Source organism: Talpa occidentalis, unplaced genomic scaffold (assembly GCF_014898055.3).
Source record: "Talpa occidentalis isolate TD23 unplaced genomic scaffold, MPIMG_talOcc4v2.1, whole genome shotgun sequence".
NCBI lineage: Eukaryota > Metazoa > Chordata > Mammalia > Eulipotyphla > Talpidae > Talpa > Talpa occidentalis.
This window is the reverse complement of record NW_026555331.1, coordinates 49625095-49649654: the sequence shown is the minus strand read 5'-3', so window position 1 is coordinate 49649654 and position 24560 is coordinate 49625095. Positions and strand designations below refer to the sequence as shown.

General features: G+C 41.1%; 1 protein-coding gene across 5 annotated transcripts in view; it reads right to left on the bottom strand.

The window, feature by feature from the left end:
* Positions 1-23992, bottom strand: part of JPH1 (junctophilin 1) — a 79372-nt gene extending 55380 nt beyond the window's left edge. For 2 of the 5 annotated variants that reach the window (XM_037505232.2, XM_037505239.2), the window contains exons 1-2: positions 23339-23791; positions 17132-17891 (exon numbers count right to left, since the gene is read on the bottom strand). In XM_037505232.2, coding sequence (XP_037361129.1) covers positions 17132-17891; positions 23339-23717 — 1139 coding nt within the window. In that variant the 5' untranslated portion in view covers positions 23718-23791. Of the gene's footprint in view, positions 1-17131; positions 17892-23338 lie in introns of all 5 variants that reach the window. The other 3 variants (XM_037505227.2, XM_037505248.2, XM_037505222.2) reach the window with 2 other exon arrangements.
* Between the last annotated feature and the right edge of the window lie 568 nt (positions 23993-24560).

Below are 24560 nucleotides of genomic sequence, written 5' to 3'. Positions count from 1 at the left end.
CAGATTCTAAATCTCTAAGGAAGAATACCTATTCAAAGATTAGAAATCAATCAAAAATATTTAGAGTACCTACAAAGTCTTGACCACCTGTGCTAGTTTAAAAAAAGGTTTTTATTAGTTATGTAGTATGCAATAATAAGCATAAAGTAGGCCACTAAAGTCTAAAAATGACCCATTCATGATTATCATTTTCTTTCCAGATGTAATATAAGTAAACATTTTATTCTGAGTATAACCCTCAGAGTTCTTACTAAAAATGATTCTAGTTAGCTTTAGATTTGTGCTTAATTATTAGGAAAAACTTTTCTTCCTAGTAATTAAGTTCAGTACTTATTCAGACTTCTGAAATCCAAAATTTCAGTGAGAATTTCATACTAACCACAGAGATTTGATTACATGAAGAAAAGGAGGAACAAAAAATTAAGAGAAAAAACTCCTGAAAATGTCACAAGAAAATCTAGTTATGTATAACTTATACCTTTTACATCTCTCTCTAAGTGAGCATCTCCATATAGATGAAAACTACTAAGCATGATTCAGTGCAGTCCATGATTTTGAAAAAGCAATTTATACCTGAGGAGTTCATGATATAAAAAAATTTGTTTTGATTCATTTAAAAAATGCTTATCAATTAATAAAATTTTTTTTGTTTTCATATTGCCCTGTTTTATGAAGTGCAAGAGAAACTTTTGATGGTACAGAACAGAATATAGGACATGTAACAGTTTCTTCTTAGTAGAAAATTACACCGCTTAACAGAAGCCTAGGACCTCATCAAGTACCTCCCCAATCTGCCTGTCCTCTCGCAGGAAGGGTGAGTTCTCAGGCAGTTAACTGGACACAGCCGTGCATGGAGGGGGGCTTTTATGCAGGCACTTGACACTGCTAAGTATATGCAGAAAGGATGGACTGTGCTCTTGGTGGCAAGGTGGATTCCCTATTATAAATGAGACAGGGGGCATCAACAGAATCAACCTGAATGAGTTAGAGACCAGACAAAGAAAAGATGTAGATGGTATCATGGAACATAATAAACATAAAACTGACCCGACCTTGGTTTTGTTCCTAAGCTGAACCTGAGTGCTCCTGGCAAGACTCCTACCTCACTATTGTTTTCTGTGCTGCTGTCCTTCTGGGTAAGATCTGGGGTGTTAAATTAGCCGCTGCAAAGTTTTCACATTCCTTAACCAGTAGCAGGTATTTTTTTATGCAAGCGTTGTGCTTATTCTCTTGATTGATTTTGTATTTTCTACTGCAAGAAAGTTACAGATTTTAGTTTCATTCTTTTATATGACTTATCAAAGATGACAGGCAGAAGAGTTATGAAAGTTCTGACTCCTATATGGCTGACCATCTGGTACTCTGATGGCTACTGTACTGCTGGAGTTAAAAAAAAGAATTTGCTCATTTGACTTTAGACAAAGAAATTATGCAAATAGAGATGCTAGCTATAACCACAATCAAACCTTTTCAGTATCTTTCTTTTCTCATCTTACTGAAAAATAACTGTTTCCATACCATCGGTTACTATCCCTGACTCCTAAATTTCTCTACCCCAGCCCTCCCTACTCACATTGCTAACAACTCTACTATAAACTGCAGTGTAAATCTTTGATTGTGATGTTTTCACTTCCTTTGGAAGCTCTAAAATGCACAAGGCTTTGAAGTGCTATTCTTACAAGAATCTCAGCTCTGATTTGTCTCTCCTCACATGTCCATGAATTGAAAGTTTCATTATATTCCTCACCAAATTGTTTGTCATTAAACACGGTTGACCTGTACTCTTAGCTAACTATGTGAGATCCTCACAATTTTTTTTTAATTTTTGAGATCTCTTTATTTTTTCCCTTTTCTTTTTTTATTTTTTACATCATTGTTCATTTTAAAACAATATTTGTTTCCCCCCAACCCCTCATGTGTAGTCCCCATAGAATTTCCTTCCCCAAACTCCCTTCTTCACAACCAGTCATGCACAAGATAGGTTCTTCTTTATAAAATTCAAGGATCCTGTTCTTTATGTCTTAGTGCATTTCTTCATGTCCTTGATGGCCCCGAACCCACTCCTGCTTGCTGCTGTCCACAGCTAAAATCACTGTCCTAGATGTTGTTTTGCTCATGTTACTAACTTCCTCGGAACTCTGAAAGGGTTTCCACTTGTGTGTTGCATAACACCTGATTAGTGCTTTTAAGATCTTTTAACAGTCAGCACCCTTATCTAATTGTCCTCTTCTGTCGCCATGACTCAGCGATGCTCCACACCACCGCAAAGCAAAAACACTGCAAGTCCTGGATTATACACACCAGCGAGGTGGTCAAAATCCAGAAGGGTTGTGAGTGCCCTGTTGTACACACATTTATAAGATTTCTCAAAGAGGATGACACTCCAGAGAGTTGTATCCAGTGTCTCCAACCTCCTGCTTTCCTATTTTTCAAATTCTTTTCTTCAAACCAACAGAATTATGTTTGAGGATTTTCAGGACTACCATCCCTATCACTCTCCATGAGTTTACTAACTTTCTGGATCATCTGTCCTGGTGATAGGATAAGGGTGAGAGGGAAGTGTTTGCCCAGAGAAGATCCTTGTTTTCAGGCTCTGTTGGCCATGGGAGTTCATCAACAGGGAACATTAGAAGATTAACAAGGCTGTGAAGCTGAAAGATTTACTGCTGCCAAGCATAAGGACAGTACTGCCCACAGAGGTCGACTGTTAGTGATCTTTAGGCACTGAAGTATCTTTCACTCTCATCAGGCTGTGAGTCATCAGATACCTGTTGTTCCCCCACCTGGCAAAATCTCCATTTGTCTCATGTCAAATTATTCCTTAGCTTCCCTTCAAACTGGGGCTCAGGCTCAAATTCTTTTTTTTTTTTTTTAAGATTATTTATTTATGCATATAAGAACTGGGGTACAGGCCAGAGGTGCAGGGGGTGAGAGGATTCACCAGAGACAGAGTTGGGGAGGTAAACAGGCAGATCCACCAAAATATACTTCTGAGGAGCGCAGCGGGGGAGACAGGAGAGGTCTGCTACCATGTGGGTAGCTCCCTGGCCTGCCAGAGATCAAATTTGTACTGCAGCTCAACAGTGCTGTCTTTAACCCCTGCACCAACAGGAAAGCCCCTCAAATTCTTTATGAATTCACTTCAGAGCAATTCCACCTGGCACCAGAAACACCAATTATACTGGAAACTCCTTTCTTCATGCTCTAATTTCTCTCCCTTTTCGTACTTCTTGGCATTTCTTTAGGCCCAGCATTCCTATGTTTACATAGATTTCTACAGACACTGTTATGGGGGATGTTTGAGACTTGCTTTTCTTTTCTTTGTTGCCTTACGCCTTCTAGCTCCCTTGAAATATCTTTCAGATATTATTGGGCACCAAATACAGTCGAGTCTTTGTAACATTACAAATATAGCAACTGTAATTTAAAGAAAACTTTTCAACAATAAAGTTTAGTAACTGAACGTTAACACCACAAAATTAACACTTAACATTCTGAAGCAAGAAAGAAAGGGAGAGAAAGAAAGGCAGAGAGAAAACCAGTCCCTAACTATGCTCCTTTTACATGTTTGCAGTTATGGAATTAAACATTTAGGGACTTCTCACTCTATTTTAATCATTCCAATAATGGGCTGAAAGCTATTTTTGTGACAAGTAAGAAGAACACCAATTTTGAAAAATATGGAACAAAAAAGCCTGGCATAATTTTGAAAAAAATGTCAAATTCATACACTAACATGAAAAAAAAATGCCAAACATTATAAGATATGTGCCTTAGTAAAGATACTTATGAACTGCTTCATTAATAAGTTAATATATTCTTTTTTAATCCCTGTAAAATTGACCATGTAGATATATACAATAAGCAGCTTTTTGTATGAAATGAGACAGACCATTGATGCACAAATAGCTGACTGAAGTGTTACTATTTCCTTTGAATGAACTTTATCTCCAACCAAGCCTAGGCTTGTGAAGGGCTGGGCCGCTGCTTCCTTTTTCTCCCTTCACATCCAGCACACTACTGAGAATATAAGAACTTATGGACACTTCAAAAACAGTTTTAGTTTCTTGTTCCTAACAGTTTACACAGTGGACATGGTCTCTTTCCATCCACTGTCTTCCGATTGAGGACCAAGTCTGGAGTTGGAAAAGTGAAAATGTTAGTGATGTTTCACTATATTTGCTAACTGAATAATTTCTACAGGAAACACTGGTAGAGTTATGTGAAGTCAAGTGCAAAAGAGGAAAAAAGAGGGAAATTTACACAGCAATTGAGGGCCAGATTTGGGTTTTCTTTGACAATCATGTCCAGCTTCCTTCCACTCCTATTCTCTTGCTAAGAAAGAGACCCTGGAGACCTTGAGAGATTACTTGTTTAATATGTTTGAAATAAATCATTCATACTCTAAGAATGAATGAATGTTTTCACTAATCTTATTTAGGAACATTGGCAAATAGACAAACATTTAGATTTGCCTCTGTTCCTCACCCATCACTTCTAGCTCTCAATTACAGCTAATTTTATCCCATCCTTCTTTTGAAGCCCTGCCCTTGACTGGGTCTTTATCATCTTCTTCACAGACCAGGCCTCCAGTCTTGGAGACACTTGAGTCCATCTCAAAGGCTGATGACTCTCTGCTCAAGTCCCTTTAAAACGTCCCCAAGGCCAGTGTGGAAAATCCAGTCCCCAAATCTTATGACCTCATTTCTGATCCAATTCCAGTCTACACTTATGTGTGCCTGAGGATAACCTGGGGAATTTGGTAAGTACAGACTTCTAGTCTCACCCACGGAAAGGTAAGTTCAACACTGGGTGTAGAACTAGAAATATTGGTGTACTCCTTGTGATCAGCTGTGGCAGTGGATGGCCCATACCTGGAGAAACCCCACTTTTCCACTATCCAGCTGCTTATAGGAACTTGCCCTTTACATTGACTCTACTTTCTCTTCCTACTGTCAGGAGTAATTGCTACTCACTCCATGGCTCAGACTCATTCTCTTAAATCCCTTATATATCTGGCATTACTCCCTTGTGTTTTCATAGCTTTTTCTCCTTAAATTTACCATACTATTCTGACATTATCTGTTTATGTTATTCTTAATGACAAAATTTGTGGCTGTTACGTGAATATTGTCTGTTAAGCATTATGGCAAAATGACGAATTATATCACCAAGTAGTATGGCTTCCAGGCAGATCTTCCTTTATGAGCTGGAGAGCACATTGGGAAAAGAAAGTAATTCCTACCTCAATTCTCAAAACTCAGTGGAGGTTAAAGGTTCAGGCTCTGATGTTACACTGCCTGTGATCCGCCCTAGACAGGTTGCCTACCTGTCTAGTGACCTTCCTATGCCTCAACTTCCCACCAACTCAAAGGGGTGCCATGTGCTAAGATGACAGACATTAAGTTCACAGCCTGGGTCTAGGCGTCCAGTAACCACTTACAATTAGGGTCTGTATGTAACTGAAAGGTAGCACCCCAACTGCTATTCTTAGACCAAAGGGGGGAGGGCACATGTGCACTAATGCATAATATACATGGGGGAACATTTAGCAGTGGTCACTCTGCTTCTACATCTGGAAACACTGACAAAAATGAATGGAATGCAAAATAGCTAACTTTGATGTCTGAGTCAAATATTACTAATGAGCTCCTGTTATTACCAAAACCCTTAACTTGTAGACTCTATACAGAAGTAATTTTAGTTAAAATTAGGTTGATACATAATTTAAATGTAAATTATTGAAAAACTTAATTTTTTAAAAGAAACCACTAGTCATATTCCCTTTAGCATTATAAAATTCTTATCTACTTTATGTACATTCTGTTGATAGCATTCCTCTCATGAGGGATAAAATTACTTAGTTGAAGAAACATTTTGTTAGGTTTTAATGTGGTGCCTGACAGCTATGGACCTTGAGTATAAGCACAAAAGACTAATGTGACTAGGCAAAAGAAGGGGGTCTGGTGGGGAGAGCTGCGGTCAAAGAGCCCAGCAAAATGTCTTTGAGAAGTTCAAAGTTGGGGCTAGTTGCTTCCTGGTGAGTCCTTCCAACCTCCATTCCCATTGCACTCACAGCCCCTGTCCACTGCACAGGCGTGCTACAATCTACCAGGATATTTTCTTTTAATGACAGGTTTCGTTTCTTATTCATCTCTGTATTCCCAGGGCCTAGTGCCATATTTGGACAGAGCTGGCACTAAGCAAATGTTTGCCAAATGATGTTTTTTTAGTATAACAATTTAGGAGAGTGATATTTTGTTGCAGTATTTTGCCAAGAAAGAAAGAGGCCAACAGATCTTGCTCACTGGATCGCTTGAACACAAATCATAAAAAGCATAATTTCATCGATTCTAGAACAGGCATCCTGATACCTGGATTGCACTGACACAAAGGCAACAGATTCTCAGTCACTAAATGTCAGAATTGCTTTATTTGTACTTCCTAAAAAGAGCTGCATCTTGTATCACATGGGTGGAATTCCCTTCTCAGGGTGCCTCATAAATGGTTCAAATCTTTCTGCATTCCAGGCCCATGTTCCACGCTATCTTTGGGACATCATCTCAAAACTCAAGAAAACAAAAGTCCAGACTCATCTTCCTCCCTAGCCCTGTACTTTCTTCTCTGGTCCCTGTCTGAATAAATAACAACATCTCCCCAGGCCAGAAACTCAGGAGTCACTCTGTCTCTTCCTTTTCTAGGTCCACCGCACTTGTCTAACCAGTCATCAAGCCTTGTGAGTCTGCTAGGGAGGCTCCCACCCGTACACCCAGCCCTCTGTTAGTGCTTAGCTGAGCCCCACTTTCTCTTATCTAGATCACTAGGTAATGGATTACAATTTAATTTTTCTCCAGTTTTACTGCCTCAACTCTTCGCAAACCCTATACCACCTGTAACCAGGATTATCTTTCTAAATTTGATCATGTAGTTCTTTTTTTAAAAAAAGATTTATTTATTTATGCACATGAGAGCTGGGGTACAGGCCAGAGGCACAGGGGGTGAGAGACAGAGTGGGGAACAGAACAGGCAGATTGACCAAAGTACACTGCTGGGGGGAGCAGCCGGTGAGACAAGAGAGGTCTGCTGTGCCATGTGGGTATCTCCCTGGCCAGGGATGGAACTTGTGCTGCAGTGGCTGTGGATAGCTTCATAGATTGCATCTTAACCCTTGTGCCACCAGGGAGGCCCTGATCATGTAGTTCTTTTTCTTCAAATTATCAATAGATTTTCCCTGTCTGTGAGACAATGTCTGAACTCCCCTATGGTTCAGCAAGACCCTGCTTGCTTCACCTCATCTCTTCCCATCCTACCCCCTAGCAGTCTCCAACCATACCAAACTTCTTACAAGTGGATCATTACTCTCTGTCCGCTCCTCCAACATCCTCACATCTGTGGCTCTCCCAAGCTAGGACAATGATGGGACTGGAGGGGATTATGCTAATTCAAATAATTCAGAAAAACAAATCTGGATAGTGTCACATGTGGAAAACAGAGAAACAAACAAAAAGGGTCAGGTAAGGCCAAACCAGTAGCAAACCCTAGTAATCTGACTGTAGAATTGAGGCTACCAGAAGGGTAGAGGAAGGAGGGAAGCAAAGTGGGGAGAGAATACAATGGACTATGGTGTGGGACTATGGGTGCCTTGGTAGTGGGCATGGTGTGCTAATATATACACCTGAAGTATATAGCCTATACTTTGAAATCATAGGCAGTCTTGTAGAATGATGTTACCTCAAAATAAAACACTCCTGTTCTAGCCCCAGGCTCTGATTAAGATCCCTCTAGGTACTACCTAAGTTCCCAGCAAGGAGTCAATCTTCCATCAGGTCCAGTCTGATTAAAAAAGACTGGGTCCTAATATAATTTTACATTTACATAGTATGTAATCGATTAATGTTACAAAGAGTCATTCAAATTATATTTCACTGAGCTAGAAACCTAAGTTTATGAAATAGGCTTTCTTGTAACTGAATATCTTTTCTGTGAATTCAGGCCAGAGTGTTAGCTGATGACAGACCAGGGCGAAAGGCACCATGCTCTCAGGGTGCTTACATCACTGCATGATCACCTTCCAGCCCACAGCTGATTTCCCCAATTCCTGAGCTGAGCCAGAGGGGTGGGCACACATGCCCAGGGCTGGGGTGGCGGGTGGGAAAGCCCACTGTATGATGCTTCTCTGATCTCTTGAACCCTAAACTGCGAGCCCCTATGGGACACCTCTTCAACATGTTTTGACTAACAGGCTCCTCACATGTATCTTAAACCTTTCCCCTATTAGACAGAAGTAAATGTATGAAATTTTGAAATACTCATTTAAAAAAAAAAAGTTCCCACACCCATGTAGAAAATTAGGGACTTGACAAAGTAAAATTTTTACCTTATATAAAATTTTTTAAAACAAAAATAAAATTAACCTCTGAGTTGTTTGAAAAAATGCTAGAAAGTGAATTAATATACTTGGCTTGAATTAAGTTTCTTTTGGCACCCACGGAAATCCTAAGAAGATATGACTTCAAAGAATTGTCCTATTTTGGAGGTAATCTTGACTCCTTATTAAATTTCCGATAAAGCAGCTTATTTTGAATTGAGCATATTATACAAATAAATGCGAAACACCAACTAAAATAGAAGGGCAAATTATTAAAAGCTTATTTGGTTTTATTCTCAAGAGGCGGCTGTACTAAAGCTTAATGACTTACATAAATACCTTTGGCATTTGTTGGATCCTGTTCCTAAACACAATGTTCATATTTCATCTATAATAAGAAAAGCATCTCAAAGATTTGCAAGGCTCTAGCCTTGCAAGCGTCCAGTTTGGTGTCTTGAGTAAAGTGAGATTGGCAGAGTCAGCTTAATCCATAATGGAAAGTTATGAGCTGGGCGCTTTGGCTGCCTGGCAGCTGCTAGTCAGAGGAGTCTACTAGCTATGTTCCCAGCACACACTACCCTATCTCTTGCCCCAAAACAGTTCCTCCAGGTCAAAGCTAACATTCACTTGGATCACATAGATAGAACATGAAGGCAATCATACCTCTAGCTTTCCAGACAATACTATATAGTAGGGTTGTTTTCATTAGAAATGAAAAGATACCACACAGAAATTGCTGCTTGAATTCTTCATATTTACAGAATCAGGAAAACGTTATATTTCAGAGCTAAATGGGATACAGTCAGCTGAAATTTATACTGTTTAAGCAAACTCAGATTTCAATAGTTAAAACAAGGCCAATATATGTCCCAAACCCTACCTTGTGATCACCCTGAAATTTTTTTCCTCCAGTCTTCACCATCAGTTTTCACCAAGTCTCTGCAGCATTGACACTACCTCTGATGGCATTCACATTATATAGAGTATCTTCTCCCTGCTTCATCAAAGTGAAGAGCCATGCCTACCTGATTCGGGGATTAAAAAAGTATGTTTTTAATGGCCTCAAAGTCTTGATAATTATATGTGATATTTGGCCTCAGACTTATCTTCACTATATGTATATGCCTTGAGCCTACTTGTTAATCATTAAACACATGAGTGCTCAGTTTCTCAGTGGGTCTGAATTGGAAGGCTGGAGAGTTTTGGAAGAAACATCTTTAGAAACAAGAGGAGAGTTTCTGAAGAAACAGCTTTAGAAACAAGTTAACCTCAGAACATTTTACGAGGTTCTCATAACACAGTATGTCCCCATGTTATGGGTAATCTGTTAAGTGAGGAAGTGGTACATCATCATGGCTGATGGGAGAAAGTGGGGGAAGCAGTTTCTCTGTGTTCCCCAGTTATGCCTCTGGACTGCCATTCTTAATCCCCTGCTTGGGGGCAGAACACAGCAGATGCCTGGGTTATCTTTCTGGTTTCAGCTGCTCCCTTTGCACACCCACACAGAGAATTCTCAGTGACTGCTCAGTCCATCGAGAAGTCCTGGGCCCTGGACAGGCAGAGGTATCTTTCTTTAAACAGCCAGCAGAAGAATGTGGTGCATATCAGAGCAGACTCCTCACTCTCCCCCCACTGGAAGTGGGCATTCTTTGGTAAAGAGGAGAAAACATGTATTTAAAATTTTTATGTGTCATACAAAAACTATAGTATACATAAAGGATAATGATGACCTATGCTGACATAACTAAGCATTATAAAGATAAAAGCTTTACTATACTGTACTGTTTCCAAAATAGTAACCCAGGATAGCTGGAATAAACACACATGCCATTTCCTATTTATTTTCTTTTCAGTCCTAACAAATAAAATTGCCAGGCCTCTCTGATGGCACAAGGGGTTAAGTCTCAGCACTATGAAGCTATCCACAGCCACTGCAGCATGAGTTCGATCCCTAGCCAGGGAGCTGACCCACATGGCGCAGCAGACCTCTCCTGTCTCACTGCTGCTCCCCTCAGCAGTGTATTTCAGTACATCTGTGTGTTAAGCTCCCCACTCTGTCTCTGGTGAATCCGCTCACCTCCATGGACCTCTGGCCTACACCCCCGCTCTTGTATGTGTCAATAAATAAATCTTTTAAAAAAATAATAGAATAAAATTGCCTGTTGATGGTACATTGGCCTCACAAAATGTAAGGCTGGGCATGGGTGAGCCCTGATACACACTCCTGTCTGCACTCAGCTGGTCAAGCTGGGTGCATCCAAAGCCCAGCTGTTGCTTATCCCTGATTCTGCTTCTCAAGTCTCCCTTCCCTTCCTACTTCCAACTTTACAACAGTCTGACTTTTTAGTTTTCCATCAACTTTCACTTTCCCAACTAGGACTTGTAGGCGGAACACATTTTCTGAGACATTAATTCAACTGTGTGATTTATGGTTTACAAAGCCCTGTCATACCCTTTGCTATTCAACCACCCTTTTCTGTATTGAATAGGCAGAAAAGTATGATGGAGACCTCTGATCCTTCATTCTTATTGAGTGAAGGGGTTTCTTCCAGCAACATAGGTAAAATCCTCAGAGCCAGTTACTGGGCAGAATCAGCCTTTTCTCTTCTCCCAGACCCTTCAGGAACACCACTCAAAGAGAGGACCAAGATGCCGTCCTCGAGGAAAAAGGAACGTTTGGTTGAGAGCTTAGTGGATGCCAGGCAACTTGCTACACTTTCTCCCAGAAGCAGGTAACTTTCAAACTTTGAAAAACAGATTTGGGAATCTGCCAAACGTGGAAATAAAAATGTTTTTTCTGAAAAGCAAAACCAAAACCAAATACCAACCCTCTGTGAAGAAAGAGGGTATTTATCAGTCTCCATTCACAGGTAACTTTTGTACCTCTGAACCTGAGTGTTTTAACCAGGCCTCAGATATGTTTGCAGAAGGGCTGGTTGGTAACAAGTTGAAAAGGCAGCAAAGGGAGATGTAGCTAGTGAAAACAGGAGATCTAGCTAGTGAAAACAACCAAAGTTCTTAGCTGTACATTCATTCCTACATTTGAGCTGATTTTTGCCTAAAATTGCTTTACCTACTTAATAGACTCTTCATTAAAATGATGTACAAAACATTATAAGGAATCTACCTTCCTGCAATAGTCACTTATGCTAATAACTGAAAATTAACGAGAGCCCAAAGAAGACATTCATAGAAAAGGTCATCTAAAATTGTTTTCAAATATATGACATGACCACTAACATTACAGAAAATATAGATACAGAGAAACTAAGATTTTCAGAAGACAAAAATCTTTGTTTAACAGAATTTAAGAATTTCAAATCCTGGCCCTTTACCATAACTTGGTAGAGCTTTGAGGGTTTTTTCCCTCTAAAATTGGTAGTAATAAGTTTAATTTGATCCAAAAATATGCACTGACTCATAAATGACTTTGGGTTTTAATTATGAATAGGTGAAATGTAAATCAAGTCAAGTAATTTGGTAAGAGGCTCTTTCATTGAATGTGATTATTTGATCTTAAGAAAAATGACTACCTGAAATGGTAGGACAAGAAAAATTCCCAAAAGGAAATAAAGACAGCTGGACATTCAGCAAATTTGATTTTCAATAAGTTCATGTATTCTGACATGTATTTTGATGATGTCAAGGATATAGGATAAGTCAGAGTTGCCACAGTTGTATAAGCTGACTTCCTGGAGTTTTTATATTTGTTAAGAAAATCACTCACATACATCACTGGACAAACTCAGTACCTTAAAGAATGGGTATAACAGTATGACTTCACCTGAAGCTTTACTCTATGGCCATGCCTTGGTTTATGTCACTTTAATGATGTCAATTTACCCAATAGAAAGAAGACCCTTAACACAGATTTTTCATTTTCTTCAATTTCTTGACTCTTGTGAGATTACAGCATGCTGAATTATTACAGCTAAGTTTCCTTCCTTAAAACTGTTTATAAATGTCCAGCAAAACGGAACTACAAGCACTGGCAGCGCTGATACCCTAAGTAGGTATTTAATTCATTTAATTCACTTTTCATAGAATAAATATTTACTAGAGCTTTTACTAAAGTGTCCTGATTTAAGCAAGATGCTGGGTATACAGAAGGGGACAAAGCCCCCTTAGGGTGGCTTTGATGAACTATGATGACAATTTAGGCTAGTGGAGGCATTTGACTGAGAGGGTGGCAGTGATATGGGAGGGTGTGAGGTCAGGAAAACTCTTCTGTTTAGAGGGGACCTTATGTCTAAACCTAAAGATGGAGGTGCCTGCAGGGCTGGCAGGGGAGCCCCTAAGTGTTCCTGGCAGATGGAACGAAGACCTTCCTCAGAACTGAAGCAAAGAGGCTGTGGCTGAATCAGTCTGGATATGGAGGCAGGAAGAGTGTGCTATAAGACTGTAATGTAGATATTCTAAAGAAAAGGACAGAAATAGTTTTCGAAAATCCTACTGGGAAAATACATGTCATTTTTAAAAATTTTAGTCCAAAATTGGTAGACATGGAATCCAACCTCTTGTTCTGAAAACAGATGCAGCAAGCTCACTTGCACACCAGATCCCCTGAGCTTGAGGCCCTCCACATTCCATCTGGTTGCTTCCATGCCCCTGTACAGCTATAGTGTGACCTTAAGCACAGGAGGCTGGGCAGGGGTGGCAGCAGGTTCCCTCCTGACATTACTCCTCTAGGGGCTGCTGCTACCACCTGAAGAGGCACTAACAATTAGAGAGAGGTTGACAAGAGCACAACCCCACCCTGCTGGCCAGCCAGCCCCAGCAGGACACTTCACAATGGTGCTAGAAGCTGCACATTCAAGCACAGGAAGTTGAGCCTCCAGGGGGCTGGCCACTATCTCAGCCAATAGTGTCAACTATTCCATTCCACTCTAACCTCCTGCTTTATTTCCTTTCTTTTAATCTGTCTGATACCACAAAGCTAGTGCCGACACCTGTGGTTCTCAATAGTGTTAGGACAGTTTGCTCCCAATCTCTTCAACACACATCTTTCATACTTTGGTATACTTATTTCTTCGAAGGCTCAGACTATACGAAGTTTTTCTTTTGTCTACAACCCTTGCTAATTAGCTATCCATTTGCACAGAAGCGTGGTTCTCTTAGAGCCACTTGGTATTTGCTACCTCAACCAAATGCCTTCACCTCAAAATTCCTCCTTAATATGTATTTCTTCAGGAACAGTAATTTGAACATCTCTTCTAAGGAATTATTAGGGTAAAAAAAAGTAATTTCCCCAGAAGAGAACTATAATTAAATGAGTGGAAGAGTAGGGTGATCTTGGTTAGAATCCTAATCTCTTTGCCTCTGAAAATGAGTGGCTTGAAATATTCAGAGTTGCTCTCTTATCTTTTGAACATTTCTCAAAAAACAAGGTTAAGATACTTTCTCAATTCTCCTGACCAGGACGAAGAGGAGGGGAGTCAAATATTTTGTTAAATCTCATAAATATAGTACTTTTTGAATCTGAACAAAAGCCTAAAGAAAGGTTACTGGCATCACTTACAGCTTTAACTGCTAACTGGTTAATAAAATATTGACAGCTCCTAATTCATTATCTGCTGTGTTATTTATATCTGCTGTTAAATCACCCCATATTCCCTAATCGATAGGAATTAAACAAGGACCCATAATAAACCTTCAAAAATAGTAAACACACTCTTGTGTGTTTACCCAGGAGGAGCATCACTCCTCTTACTTCAAGGAAGCAAAGGAAAACTCCACATATCTACCAAGTTTTTGTAAGTCTTTGGCACAAAAGTGGTTGGTTCCATGTCTCCTGATTTCCCTATGGAGACAAATCTGGATGATGCAAGTGTTTCCCCTCAGAACTAACTTGAGGCTTTGCTACTAGATAAAACAGGCTGATGGTACAAAGCTGATTCATTTTCCTGGGACTTAAGAAACAAAAATTTCTATAGTATAAGAAATAACAGTGATAGAATGATGATGACCACTACGTGGGAGGAAAACTGAAATGGTCAGTAACTATTAATTGATCATCTTCCTTTGTTGTTAAATCATGAACCAGTGATTTCTTATTCTACCTGGACAGGAGGAGGGGAATAGGGTCACTTTATGTTCTAAAACTTCTGATATTTTAAAAAACAAAACCATTAATAACAACGGCTAGAGGGGCAGAAAGGAGTGAACAGATAGGCATTACAAAGGGCCAGGGTTTATAATAATAATATACCTAAAAGTGCTTCCCCCTATAGGCAGCCATATCCAAAGCCCTAATAGAATCTTCTCCTCAAACACTTTTTAAAAGAGGATATAGAACTTTAAATTAGTTATTATAAAGGACATGTCAGTCCTCCAGCTACCTTCTATAAAATCAAGGCACAGAATTCTGTATCTTAAGTAGTCATTAAAGCAAAATATCTGGAAAGGGGACTAAAGGATGAAAGTAAGAAAATATAAAACATTGAACATTTAAACTTTTTTATCTATTGTGTCATCCAAAATATATTTTCTTTTTACTGTGGCAAGAACACTTAATATAAGTTAACAAATTTTTAGGTGCATAATACAGTAATGTTAACTATAGCTACAGGGTTCAACAGCAGCTCTCTGGATTTTATTCTTAAAAGCTACTTCCAATTTCCCTCTCCTTCCAACCTCTGGCAATCACCATTTTACTCTGTTTCTTTTAGCTTGACCATTTGAAGATACTTCATATGTGAAATTATGCATTACTGACCTGTGATTGGTTTATTTCAGTTAGCATAACAAATTGAGCATTTTTTAACCTAAGTAAAATCTTTATGAAATTAACTGGATAAAAGTATAATACAGTAAACTAAATATTTCTTGATTATAAACTGTATTACACAGTATTCCACATTACATAATATTACCCCCAAAAGACTTTCAACAGAGAGAACACGGCTAGGAGTTGGGTTAGAGTTTTGATTTGAGTATAACCAAAGATTGTATTTGCATCACAAAGAGTTCCCTATCATTACACAGATTTCTCAAATTTAATAATAAAGTGAATTATTAAAGCAAGTACAGACATTTACTATAACTTTCTGCATAGGTTTATTCTCCATCTGCCAAGACTGAACTGCCTCTAGTATATCACTGGTTATGAGATGAAAAATAAAATGGAAGAACCCAGGAGCACATTTAAAAGGAGAGGTTAGGTTAATAAAAGATAGTATCACCGGCTTGAGAAGGGTCAGAGAAGCTGGTGGGAGAGATGTGCCAGTATCCTATCTACAAGCAAACCAAAAAATAATAGAAGCATGGCTTGATGATCAGAGTAAACAATGATCTAAAATAAAGATGCTTGGCAAAAAAGGCATTTCATGAAGGTTTGCATTAATAATGAATATTAACTTTAAAATAGGATTAGTTTAGGATAAAATTGGAAGGCTTTTAATGTATCTAAAAATGTCATAAGACTTCTTCTATTTTCCAATTAGTGTTTCAGACACTCAGAAGTAAACAGTCTCATCAAGAAGGGGCATTTAAAACATACATACATCATATTCTGGAAGTATTAAGATGAACCATATCAAATCACTGTGGGGTTTTTTTTTTTGTAGATGAAAAGTTCAAATACCAGAAATTTGCTTTGGTTCAAATAAAAAAAAATGGGACTCATTAATTCAATGTTAAAAATTAAACCTGAGGACACACTAATATTTTGTGGTTTAAAAGGAAGTTCATTTCTGTGAAAGAATATTACTGAAGAAGGAAAAGGATTTTTAATATCCTACATTAAGTATATGTCTCAAGTCACACAAAACTGGCCAATCAGAACATCTTAAATTAAGCCAAAAAATAAAAATTTCCATGTATAACTATGCTTTTTACTTTCTTTTCTAACATACAAAATTTATCCCTAATAAAATCCTATTCCCAACAGATTTCTCCACACCTCTCTGGATCCCCGAACCCAGCTACTAATGGCAAAACTTCAAGCACACAGTCCTGTGCCCACATACACCTCACTTCTCAGCCTATTATGCACCCGCTTTCTCTGACTCACTCCAGCCCTTTTCTACTGCTCTACTTTTCTTCCAACCTTGGCACACGGCACACTGACAGTCCCATCTGTCCATGTCAGGTCCCCCCTTTCCTTTAACACACCAGTGATCTAATCTTTCCTGCATAGAAAGTGGCCATTCTTGTGAATTTCACTTCCTCTCCCTTTCCCATGAGTGTTGTGATTATAAAGAACACATGGTAGATTTTGTCATATAACTTCCCACTTCTGCCATATCTAGATCTTTGTACCTTTCTCAAAAACCAATTTCACCTACAAGTCATCAATAAACAGAATTTGAATCTCATAAATTACAGTGATTTTCTAAGAGGATTTATACACACCTGCAACTTAACTATTAGAATAAAGGGACTCATCTATACTAGGAATGTTTCCATGTAGATGGATATTTTCTTTATGACACAAAGCACAGTGTACTCTGTGGCTCCATTTCAATGACATAAAAAAAAAATAACTTTCTCAGGAAAATGAATACAGGATCTGACTGAACTCTATTAAGTATTTGGGAAGTAGTTTATAATAGGAAGGGGACCTCAATGTGCTTGCAACAGTTTTTGCCAATGGATATTGGAACAGTGCGTCTCTGACTGGCATTCTAATGGATTAATCATTTTCCAGTTTGGGCAGTTGTAGGACGGATTTGGTGAGGTCACCAACAGACCGACAAACATTAACATTTGGTATTCCACTGTTTTGAACAACCCAGCAAAGCCATACACCCAGCGTTTACATACCTTGAATTTGCTATTTCCACTTTGGTTCTCGCCATGGCGGCAGCCCTCTGTGCACCTTCAATTGCTCTGTCCACCTTCTCCCTAGTTTTTGTATTTCGTATGGGTATAAGTTGCTTCCTTATTCCACGGACCAGGATATTATTTTTGTACTTTCCCTCTTCTTTAGAGCCGTCAGGAAACACAGTGCAGCCATATCCATGCCTCTTGTTGTTTGCCCACTCGCCTTCATACTTCATGCCATTGGAGCGCTCGCTAATGCCAAAACCATTGCGCTTGTCGTTCTTCCATTCGCCCATGTAGGTTTCCGTGGTAGTGGCATCAACGTGGTCTTCCACGGGGCAAAAATCACAATCTATGTCGCCGAAGCTGATTGTGGAGTTGGCATCACTGGAACTAATTCTGCTCATAGCCGCGTCGCTGCGGACAGAGCTGCGCTTGCTTGAGATGGAAGACTTGGATTCAGACTTGCGAAGTTTCATGCTTCCTAGAAGGGAGCCCCTTCGGAAGAGGCCACCCTTCTTCTTGCCTGGGAGCTCGGCGTCTGCGTGGAAATTGAGCACAAAGCCACCGCGGGTACCCGCTGGGCTTTCAGCTGCGGCCGCGGCGTCGTGGAGCACGCTGCCATTGCTCTGCTCGCTGCGCAGCGAGGCCAGCGAGGTGCGCAGCGGGGACCGGATCACTGTGGCCATGCCATAGGGCACGCTCTGGCGCACGCCGTAGCCATGTCGCATGCCGCCAGCCCACTGGCCCTGGTAGGTACCTTGGAGAGATCACAAGAAACCGAGCGTTAGTGGAGGGGGCAGGCACGGGGGTATGCGCAATGATCACCTGCAAGTCACCAGGCCAGGCACTGGGAGTACCTGGCGTGCAGAGCAGGCAGGCGGAATGCCATGCCTCTCCAAGTCAACCTTTAAGGGATACTTTCCCTCCACGTGTGAATTCCCGCCCTAGAATTTTGTGTCTATGGCTGTAATGTAATTGTACTGGATTTTCCAATAATCTGGTCATTTCCATTTAAAAATTTATATGGTCATTAGAAAATAAATTTTTCTCTCCTGAAAGCAACACTTCAAAAACCCATCTTAGGAAGGTAGATGAAGAGAGTTCTCTTTGTGAACTTTATTCTCATTTTAATAATTTAGCTGAAAAACACAAATTGACTTTTAGGTCTATCAGTACAACATTCCAAACACAAATTGACTTTTAGGTCTATCAGTACAACATTCCAAGAAGCTCAGAGAGTTAAAATTATTTGTGATCTGAATGAATACTTGGGACACCGGTCTTTAAACAGATTACCTTAAAATTTGTACCATTTTCATCTTTTTGGGGGTTGGGTAAACTAACATTCAGGTTTATTATTTAGATGGGCTAAGACCGATTTGAAAACACTATATCCTGAATATAGGAAATTAGTGCTTAAAAAAGGGCAATTTTTTAACATTTTGTATTTCTAAGTAAAAAGGTTAATCTTTGTCCCATATGACAACAAAATTCTGCTTTCTCCTGGTCATTCTCTTCTTGGATTTTCCCAGCCTCTGCCACCACACTGTCAATCACATCATAGACTAGATACATTCTGAGGCCAGGAATTAACTCCTAAGAGGACACAAAATTTTCCAGACTCATGACTTGGGTATAGTGGTCTGTAGGTGTTTGATGACTTAAAGTAAACATCTACGTGGCTAAAAAGAGCACTCACCCTGGCTACTGTAGAAAACAGATAAAAGCTGAGATAAGGTCAGAGAAAAGCTTCCACTCTTAATGGTATGGAATTCAACTCAGCAGTGTCTGACAGTGCCCTTTCAAACTTTGTTGACATCAGATCATTTTTTAAAAGAATATTATGCCCTTTCAGGAATAGGATAATCTCCTATACAAAGCATTTGTTTGCAGTGAATTTTTCTATAAAATTAGTAATGACATTTAGAAAATAAACTGGCAGAGCTTTTAAAAATAACGTTAGGAGAAACTGAATGTTAAGATTAGAGGACTTAGAATTTTCTTTTCAAAATCAAGGCCATCTCCTTTAATTAGAGGTAAGTTTTAAATTATTGTATCCTCCCCAAAGAGGCAATGTGGACATTTTATGATGCAATTACTCTCTATTACTTACTCACAGTTATTCACCATTTTGTAAAAATTATGACTACACTCTATCTAGACTTCTTTTAATTTCAGATTATGTAGATATACTTTGCAGTTTTCATTTTCTATTGCCACACACAGATCTCCATTGCACAGCACACAATTATTAAATACTGAACAATAATGTGAGTGGTTTTATATCACAGTATTAATAACATGGGCTGCACTTACATATTAATAATCTGATGGCTCCAGAATCATAAGTTTTGATTAATTTGAAGACTACCTTCTCTTTCTCTTTGTTCTGAAATATTACTGTTAATGTAAGCATACACTAGCAGGGACACATTGAAATACTAAAAGGGTCTGGTATGTGAATGTCACGTTCTGGGTAGATGTGAAAGCCTTAATCTTTAATCTATGACCTACTGAGGTGGGTGGGAAAGAGCTTTCCCAAAAGAAGAATTCCCAAAGGATAAGCTAATTATAAAGAACATTTCAGGTTAAGAAGCTTCCTCCTGAATATTAGCCACCTCCAAACACCATGACTACCTTAATGGAAGGCAACTGAGTTATTAGGAAATTTCAGTTTTGATTTTTCCTTTCCTCATATAAATCAAATTTAAATTCTAGGGTAAAGATTATACAGTCTAACCTATGTGTATTAAAACAAACCAGCTTAGTTTTAATTTGTTTGTTCAAATAAACGAAGAATGCTATTATCATTTCCTTTTAACTTTTTTTTTTAAGATTTATTTCATTTATGTATGCATACAAGAACTGGGGTGTAGGCGAGAGGTGTGGGGAGGGGGTGTGTATGAGGATTCACCAGAGTCAGAGAGGGGAACACAGTGGGTGAGACAGGAGAGGTCTGCTGCACCATGTGGGTTAGCCCCCTGGCTGGGGATCAAACTACTGCTGCAGTGGCTGGTGATAGCTTGATAGTGCTGAGTCTTAACCCCTTGCATCACCTTTTCTATTTAATGATAAGTTAATTTGCTAGAACAATTTCCAGGGTGCTGTTTGATATCAATAAATATTGACACTTTTAAAATGCAAGCATAGTAAATGTTTCATTCATAGTAAATGAAAGAATATGAACTAGTTTCCTTACACTACTATCTCTAAAAGTTAAGACAAGTCTTTCAACTTTCCAAAGAAATATTGCTTGCACATTTAAGCAGCTTAAAGCAACAGCAGTAATTAGAAAGTTAGGTCTCTGCTTAACTCTCAACTAGAGAGTGGGGGCCACATTCCTCCAATTTAAATCCCTGTTAAATCCCTGTGTATGGAGGAATTCCTAGAAACCAATTTACAATCAAACTGCTAGCTCACTTCAAATTTAAAACAGATTTACTTTATTTAATAAATAAACCTAGAAAACAGGCCTTTCTTGAAGCAAGTAGGTCCCACTGTTGCTCAAATAAAGTTCTAATTTGCACCTCTTGATTCTTTAAATATAGATACATATTTCACAAGCGTCAATTATTTTTATGGGTTTTCACCTGGAAGCTGATTTTCAAGCTATAGTCATTTTAATGGCAGTCTTGTAGTGGAAGCCCTATGGTTCAGAATGAACTCCAGTCAAATTCAAACCGTAGTCTGCCAAACTTAGTTGCATGCTATGAATGGGTGTATGCAAATATGCAAATAGCTAACAAAACAATGTGACTTCCAAGATATTTTCAATAGTTTTATGACAGGTGAAGAAAACGAAGTGCAGCAGATGGCAATTTGCACAAAGCATTCTGGGTACCCAGACTTGGGTTTCACTAGTATGGTACTAATTTATTCTTAATATTCCATGGGTTTCTATGTCAGCAACACTTCACACACAAATCACTAATAAAATAAATGAAGTGATGTTTCTCATGTGGAGTTACTACTTCCTTCCTCCTCCAGTTTAATGTCACTGCAAAATACATGGAATTAGTCTCCTTAAATCTGACAGAGGGTGTATGGGGTTGGGCATGTGGTGGTGTGGAGGGGGAAAAAAAACAACAACTAAACAACTCCTAAAGAATAGGAAAGGTGTATTTTTTACTTTGTCCAAACCCCCTGTATGAGATAAATTATGACAATACACTTCCACTTAGACCCCCCAGGTTTATGATTAAGGCTGTTCTAACTAAATGGAAAGACGTGAAAGAAAGTAGAAAACTGACTAGCTCAGAGTAGTTTAATTCAAGTTATTTTTAAGAGGTTCCCCTCCCTACCCCATTGGTAGCATACTCAATTTTTTTTTTCTTTTTGGGAAGAAAAAGAAAACCACAGTCCTATGGTGAAGCCAAATTTTAAGGTCTTTTTAAGTTAGTTTTAAAAAGGCAGATTATTCATTAAAGTCATCCTGGATACCTACTGAGTCTTTACAACACATACATAGACAACTTTTACTGTACTATATATATTTTTTGATTACTAGGTATAATGTGTACTTTAAACCAAAGGTTTGTTTAATGACTAGGAACTTTCAAGGAAGATGTATTTTTAACTTTCCAAGGTTATAAAATAAGGCACGCATTTAAAAAATAAATTTTGCATTCCACTTTTGAGCATGGAACTTGTATTGTAGAGCTGGGGCCTCTAATAAAATTCAGTCACAAGCTAATGTGTTTATAGGGCTGTCAACCAAGGCACTCTAAGACTATTCAGAACATTTAGGGTCCTAATTAACTACCGTGCAACTCAGGATTCATGCAGCCCATATGAAAGTAGTAGGGAAAGTTTTCCCCCTCTCTTTTAATCCATGAGAACCATATCCTTTGTTTATACTGTAGGATGAAAGGATGTCCTTTTAGCAAATCCTACCATTCTGCTGTTTTGCATTTGAAACACGGTTCAAGTGTTCTGAGTAAGTGAAGTGTACAAATTGTATAAGCTTTTATATAAGCAAAGGCATAACTGGGGTTGCAGTGGGCTGGAGAAACTTTTAATTGGATCCTTTTAATATCCTCCAACTCTAATTCCAAAGGGTGACATAGCCTTCTAAACATTTTTCAATTAAATATGACTGCTTATTATCAGAAAATGTATTTTGCCAAAGCATAAGCCATTCATCTTTCTCAGCTTGTTCACAAGGAAATTCATCAGGTTTTGACACCTGTTTCCATAACGTATACTTCTTTCTAAATTAAAACAAATAAAGGAACTCTGCACACACAATGTCTCTTTCAAATACTGTTAAATATTAAAAAGAAGGGAATTCTGCTCACAGCTAGCAAACTCTTTATCTCATACTTCTCACTACAAGACAGTAATCAGTTCTGTCATTCTCTGAAATAAACGTAGCTGCTAACTTAACTACAGAGCATACCTTCTTTCAATTCAATTGTATTTTTTTTTTTTTAAGTACAATTCATTTCTAAAATGTTTTCCTAATGATTTATCCAGAGATCTCCATGTCGGGAAAGACTACCCTTTTTTTTTTTTTTTTGATAGAAAAACAATGCTTTAAGGAACCGAATGCCAACCACGAAGGAAAATTCCGGAACCTCTGGCCCCCACCTGCATGAGGTGGTCTCTCCTCTTCTATAACCACGAAGTTTTCAAACGCACCCCCCATAAGCGGCAATTCCCCAGCATCCTAGTTATGGGGTTCTGGCTTCTATCTTTAGGCGCTTAGAGGACCAGAAGCGAAATACGATTCCACGTGAAACCAATGCCGGGAGCGGTCAAGCACCCACTGCCAGCCTCACCCGCGCAGGGCGTCCGCTCCAGCTACCGGAGTGGCAATTTCAAACCCGGCCGGGAGGAGGGCTCAGGAACGTAATGTGACGGGCTCAAGTGACAACGTCCTCTCTCCAGCCCAACCCTCCCGGGCGGCGCTCCCTCCTGCCGGAGAGGCGCTGGCGCCGGCCAGGTGCATTCACGCCTTGCTCCCGCGGGTGTGGACACACCGCCGGCTCCACGAACCGGGTCAGCTCGAACCCTCGCACACTAGTCGCGCGTCCTAACGCACCCTTTGGGGGCGGGCGGGCGCGGCAGGTGGGCGGGAGTCTTCCCAGGTGTTTTGGCGGGTTTCCGGACACGTGCGCCGCGCGTCCTCCCCGGTCGCCCGCAGCCTGTGCCAAGCCCACCGCGCTCTCTCCGAGCAGCCGAGCCGCCTGCGACGCCGCTCACCTCCGTCCCCGTAGGTCTCCACGCCGTACCCGTCCTGCAGCCCGTTACTCCAGGTACCCTCGTAGCGTGCGGGGGTGCACAGGCTCTGCCGGACCCCGTAGCGCCCCTTGAAACCATGTGACCACTCCCCCCGGTACATCCACTTGCCCTTGGTTTCCACCCCCAGCCCGTGCCGCTTGCCCTGCGCCCAGTAGCCCTGGTAGGTGTTGCCGCTGGGCCAGGTGTAGCCTCCGACCACCTCGAAGCCGTGCGACCAGGAGCCCGAGTACTCGCCCTGGCCCTTGGGCCCCGTGCAGATGCCATGCCCGTGCGCCTTGCCCTCCTCCCAGCCGCCGCAGTAGGTGCCGCCATCGTCGAAGTCGAACCTTCCGCCCGTCATTCGGGGGGCAGCCCCGGCGCGCTCCCCGCGGGGGCACGGGCGCGGGCAGGGCCGGGCACGGCAGGGTGTAGCTCTGGGGCGGGGGCCCAGCCGGCGAGCTCGCGACAGCGCCCCGGGCTGCTCGCGCCGCCGCTCGGCTCCAGTCCGACGCCGCCTCCGTCCTCCCCTCTTCTTTCGCCGAGGCCGCCGCCACCTTCCTCCTCCTCCTCCTCGTCCTCCCCCCCCTCCTCCGCCTCCTCTTCAGCCGCCGCCCCGGCCAGCGCCGCGCGCGAGAGGACAGCCCCGGCTCCGGAGCGGACCTTCAGCTGCTCCCGCCAGCCCACGTGAGCCGGGCGCCGCCCCGCGCCCGCCCCTCGTCCCCTCCCCGGGCGGGCGCCGAGGCCCGGCCCCGCGGCGCTCCCGCCCCCCCCCCCCCCGGGCCCTGCCCCCCACCCCCACCCCGCGCCCCGGAGCCACAGCCTCCCAGGCGGGCGGGACCGTGCGGGGCGCGGGGGGCCGCGCCGTGGGACGCCCGCGGGAGGGCGAGTCCCCGGGGACGCGCCCCGGCCCCTGCCCGCAGCGGAGCGCGCGGCTGCTCGGGTGGGGGCTGCGGGTGGGCGCCGAGCCTCGGGGGCTTGCGTTTGGGGTTTATCGATGTGGTTGAGCTCCTGGGAGGCCACGTGTGTGTCGAGGGGAAACTCATGTGTGTCTGTTCATGTGCGGGGGTTTGCAGTTGCATTTTTTTTCTGCATTCCAACTTGTGTACTGTTGCATTTGTCATGCTCAGCTGTCATCATGAATTAATACCCCCAGATATGTGTGCATATGATACAAATCAGCCGCAGCCTGGCTGTGATTGTGCAG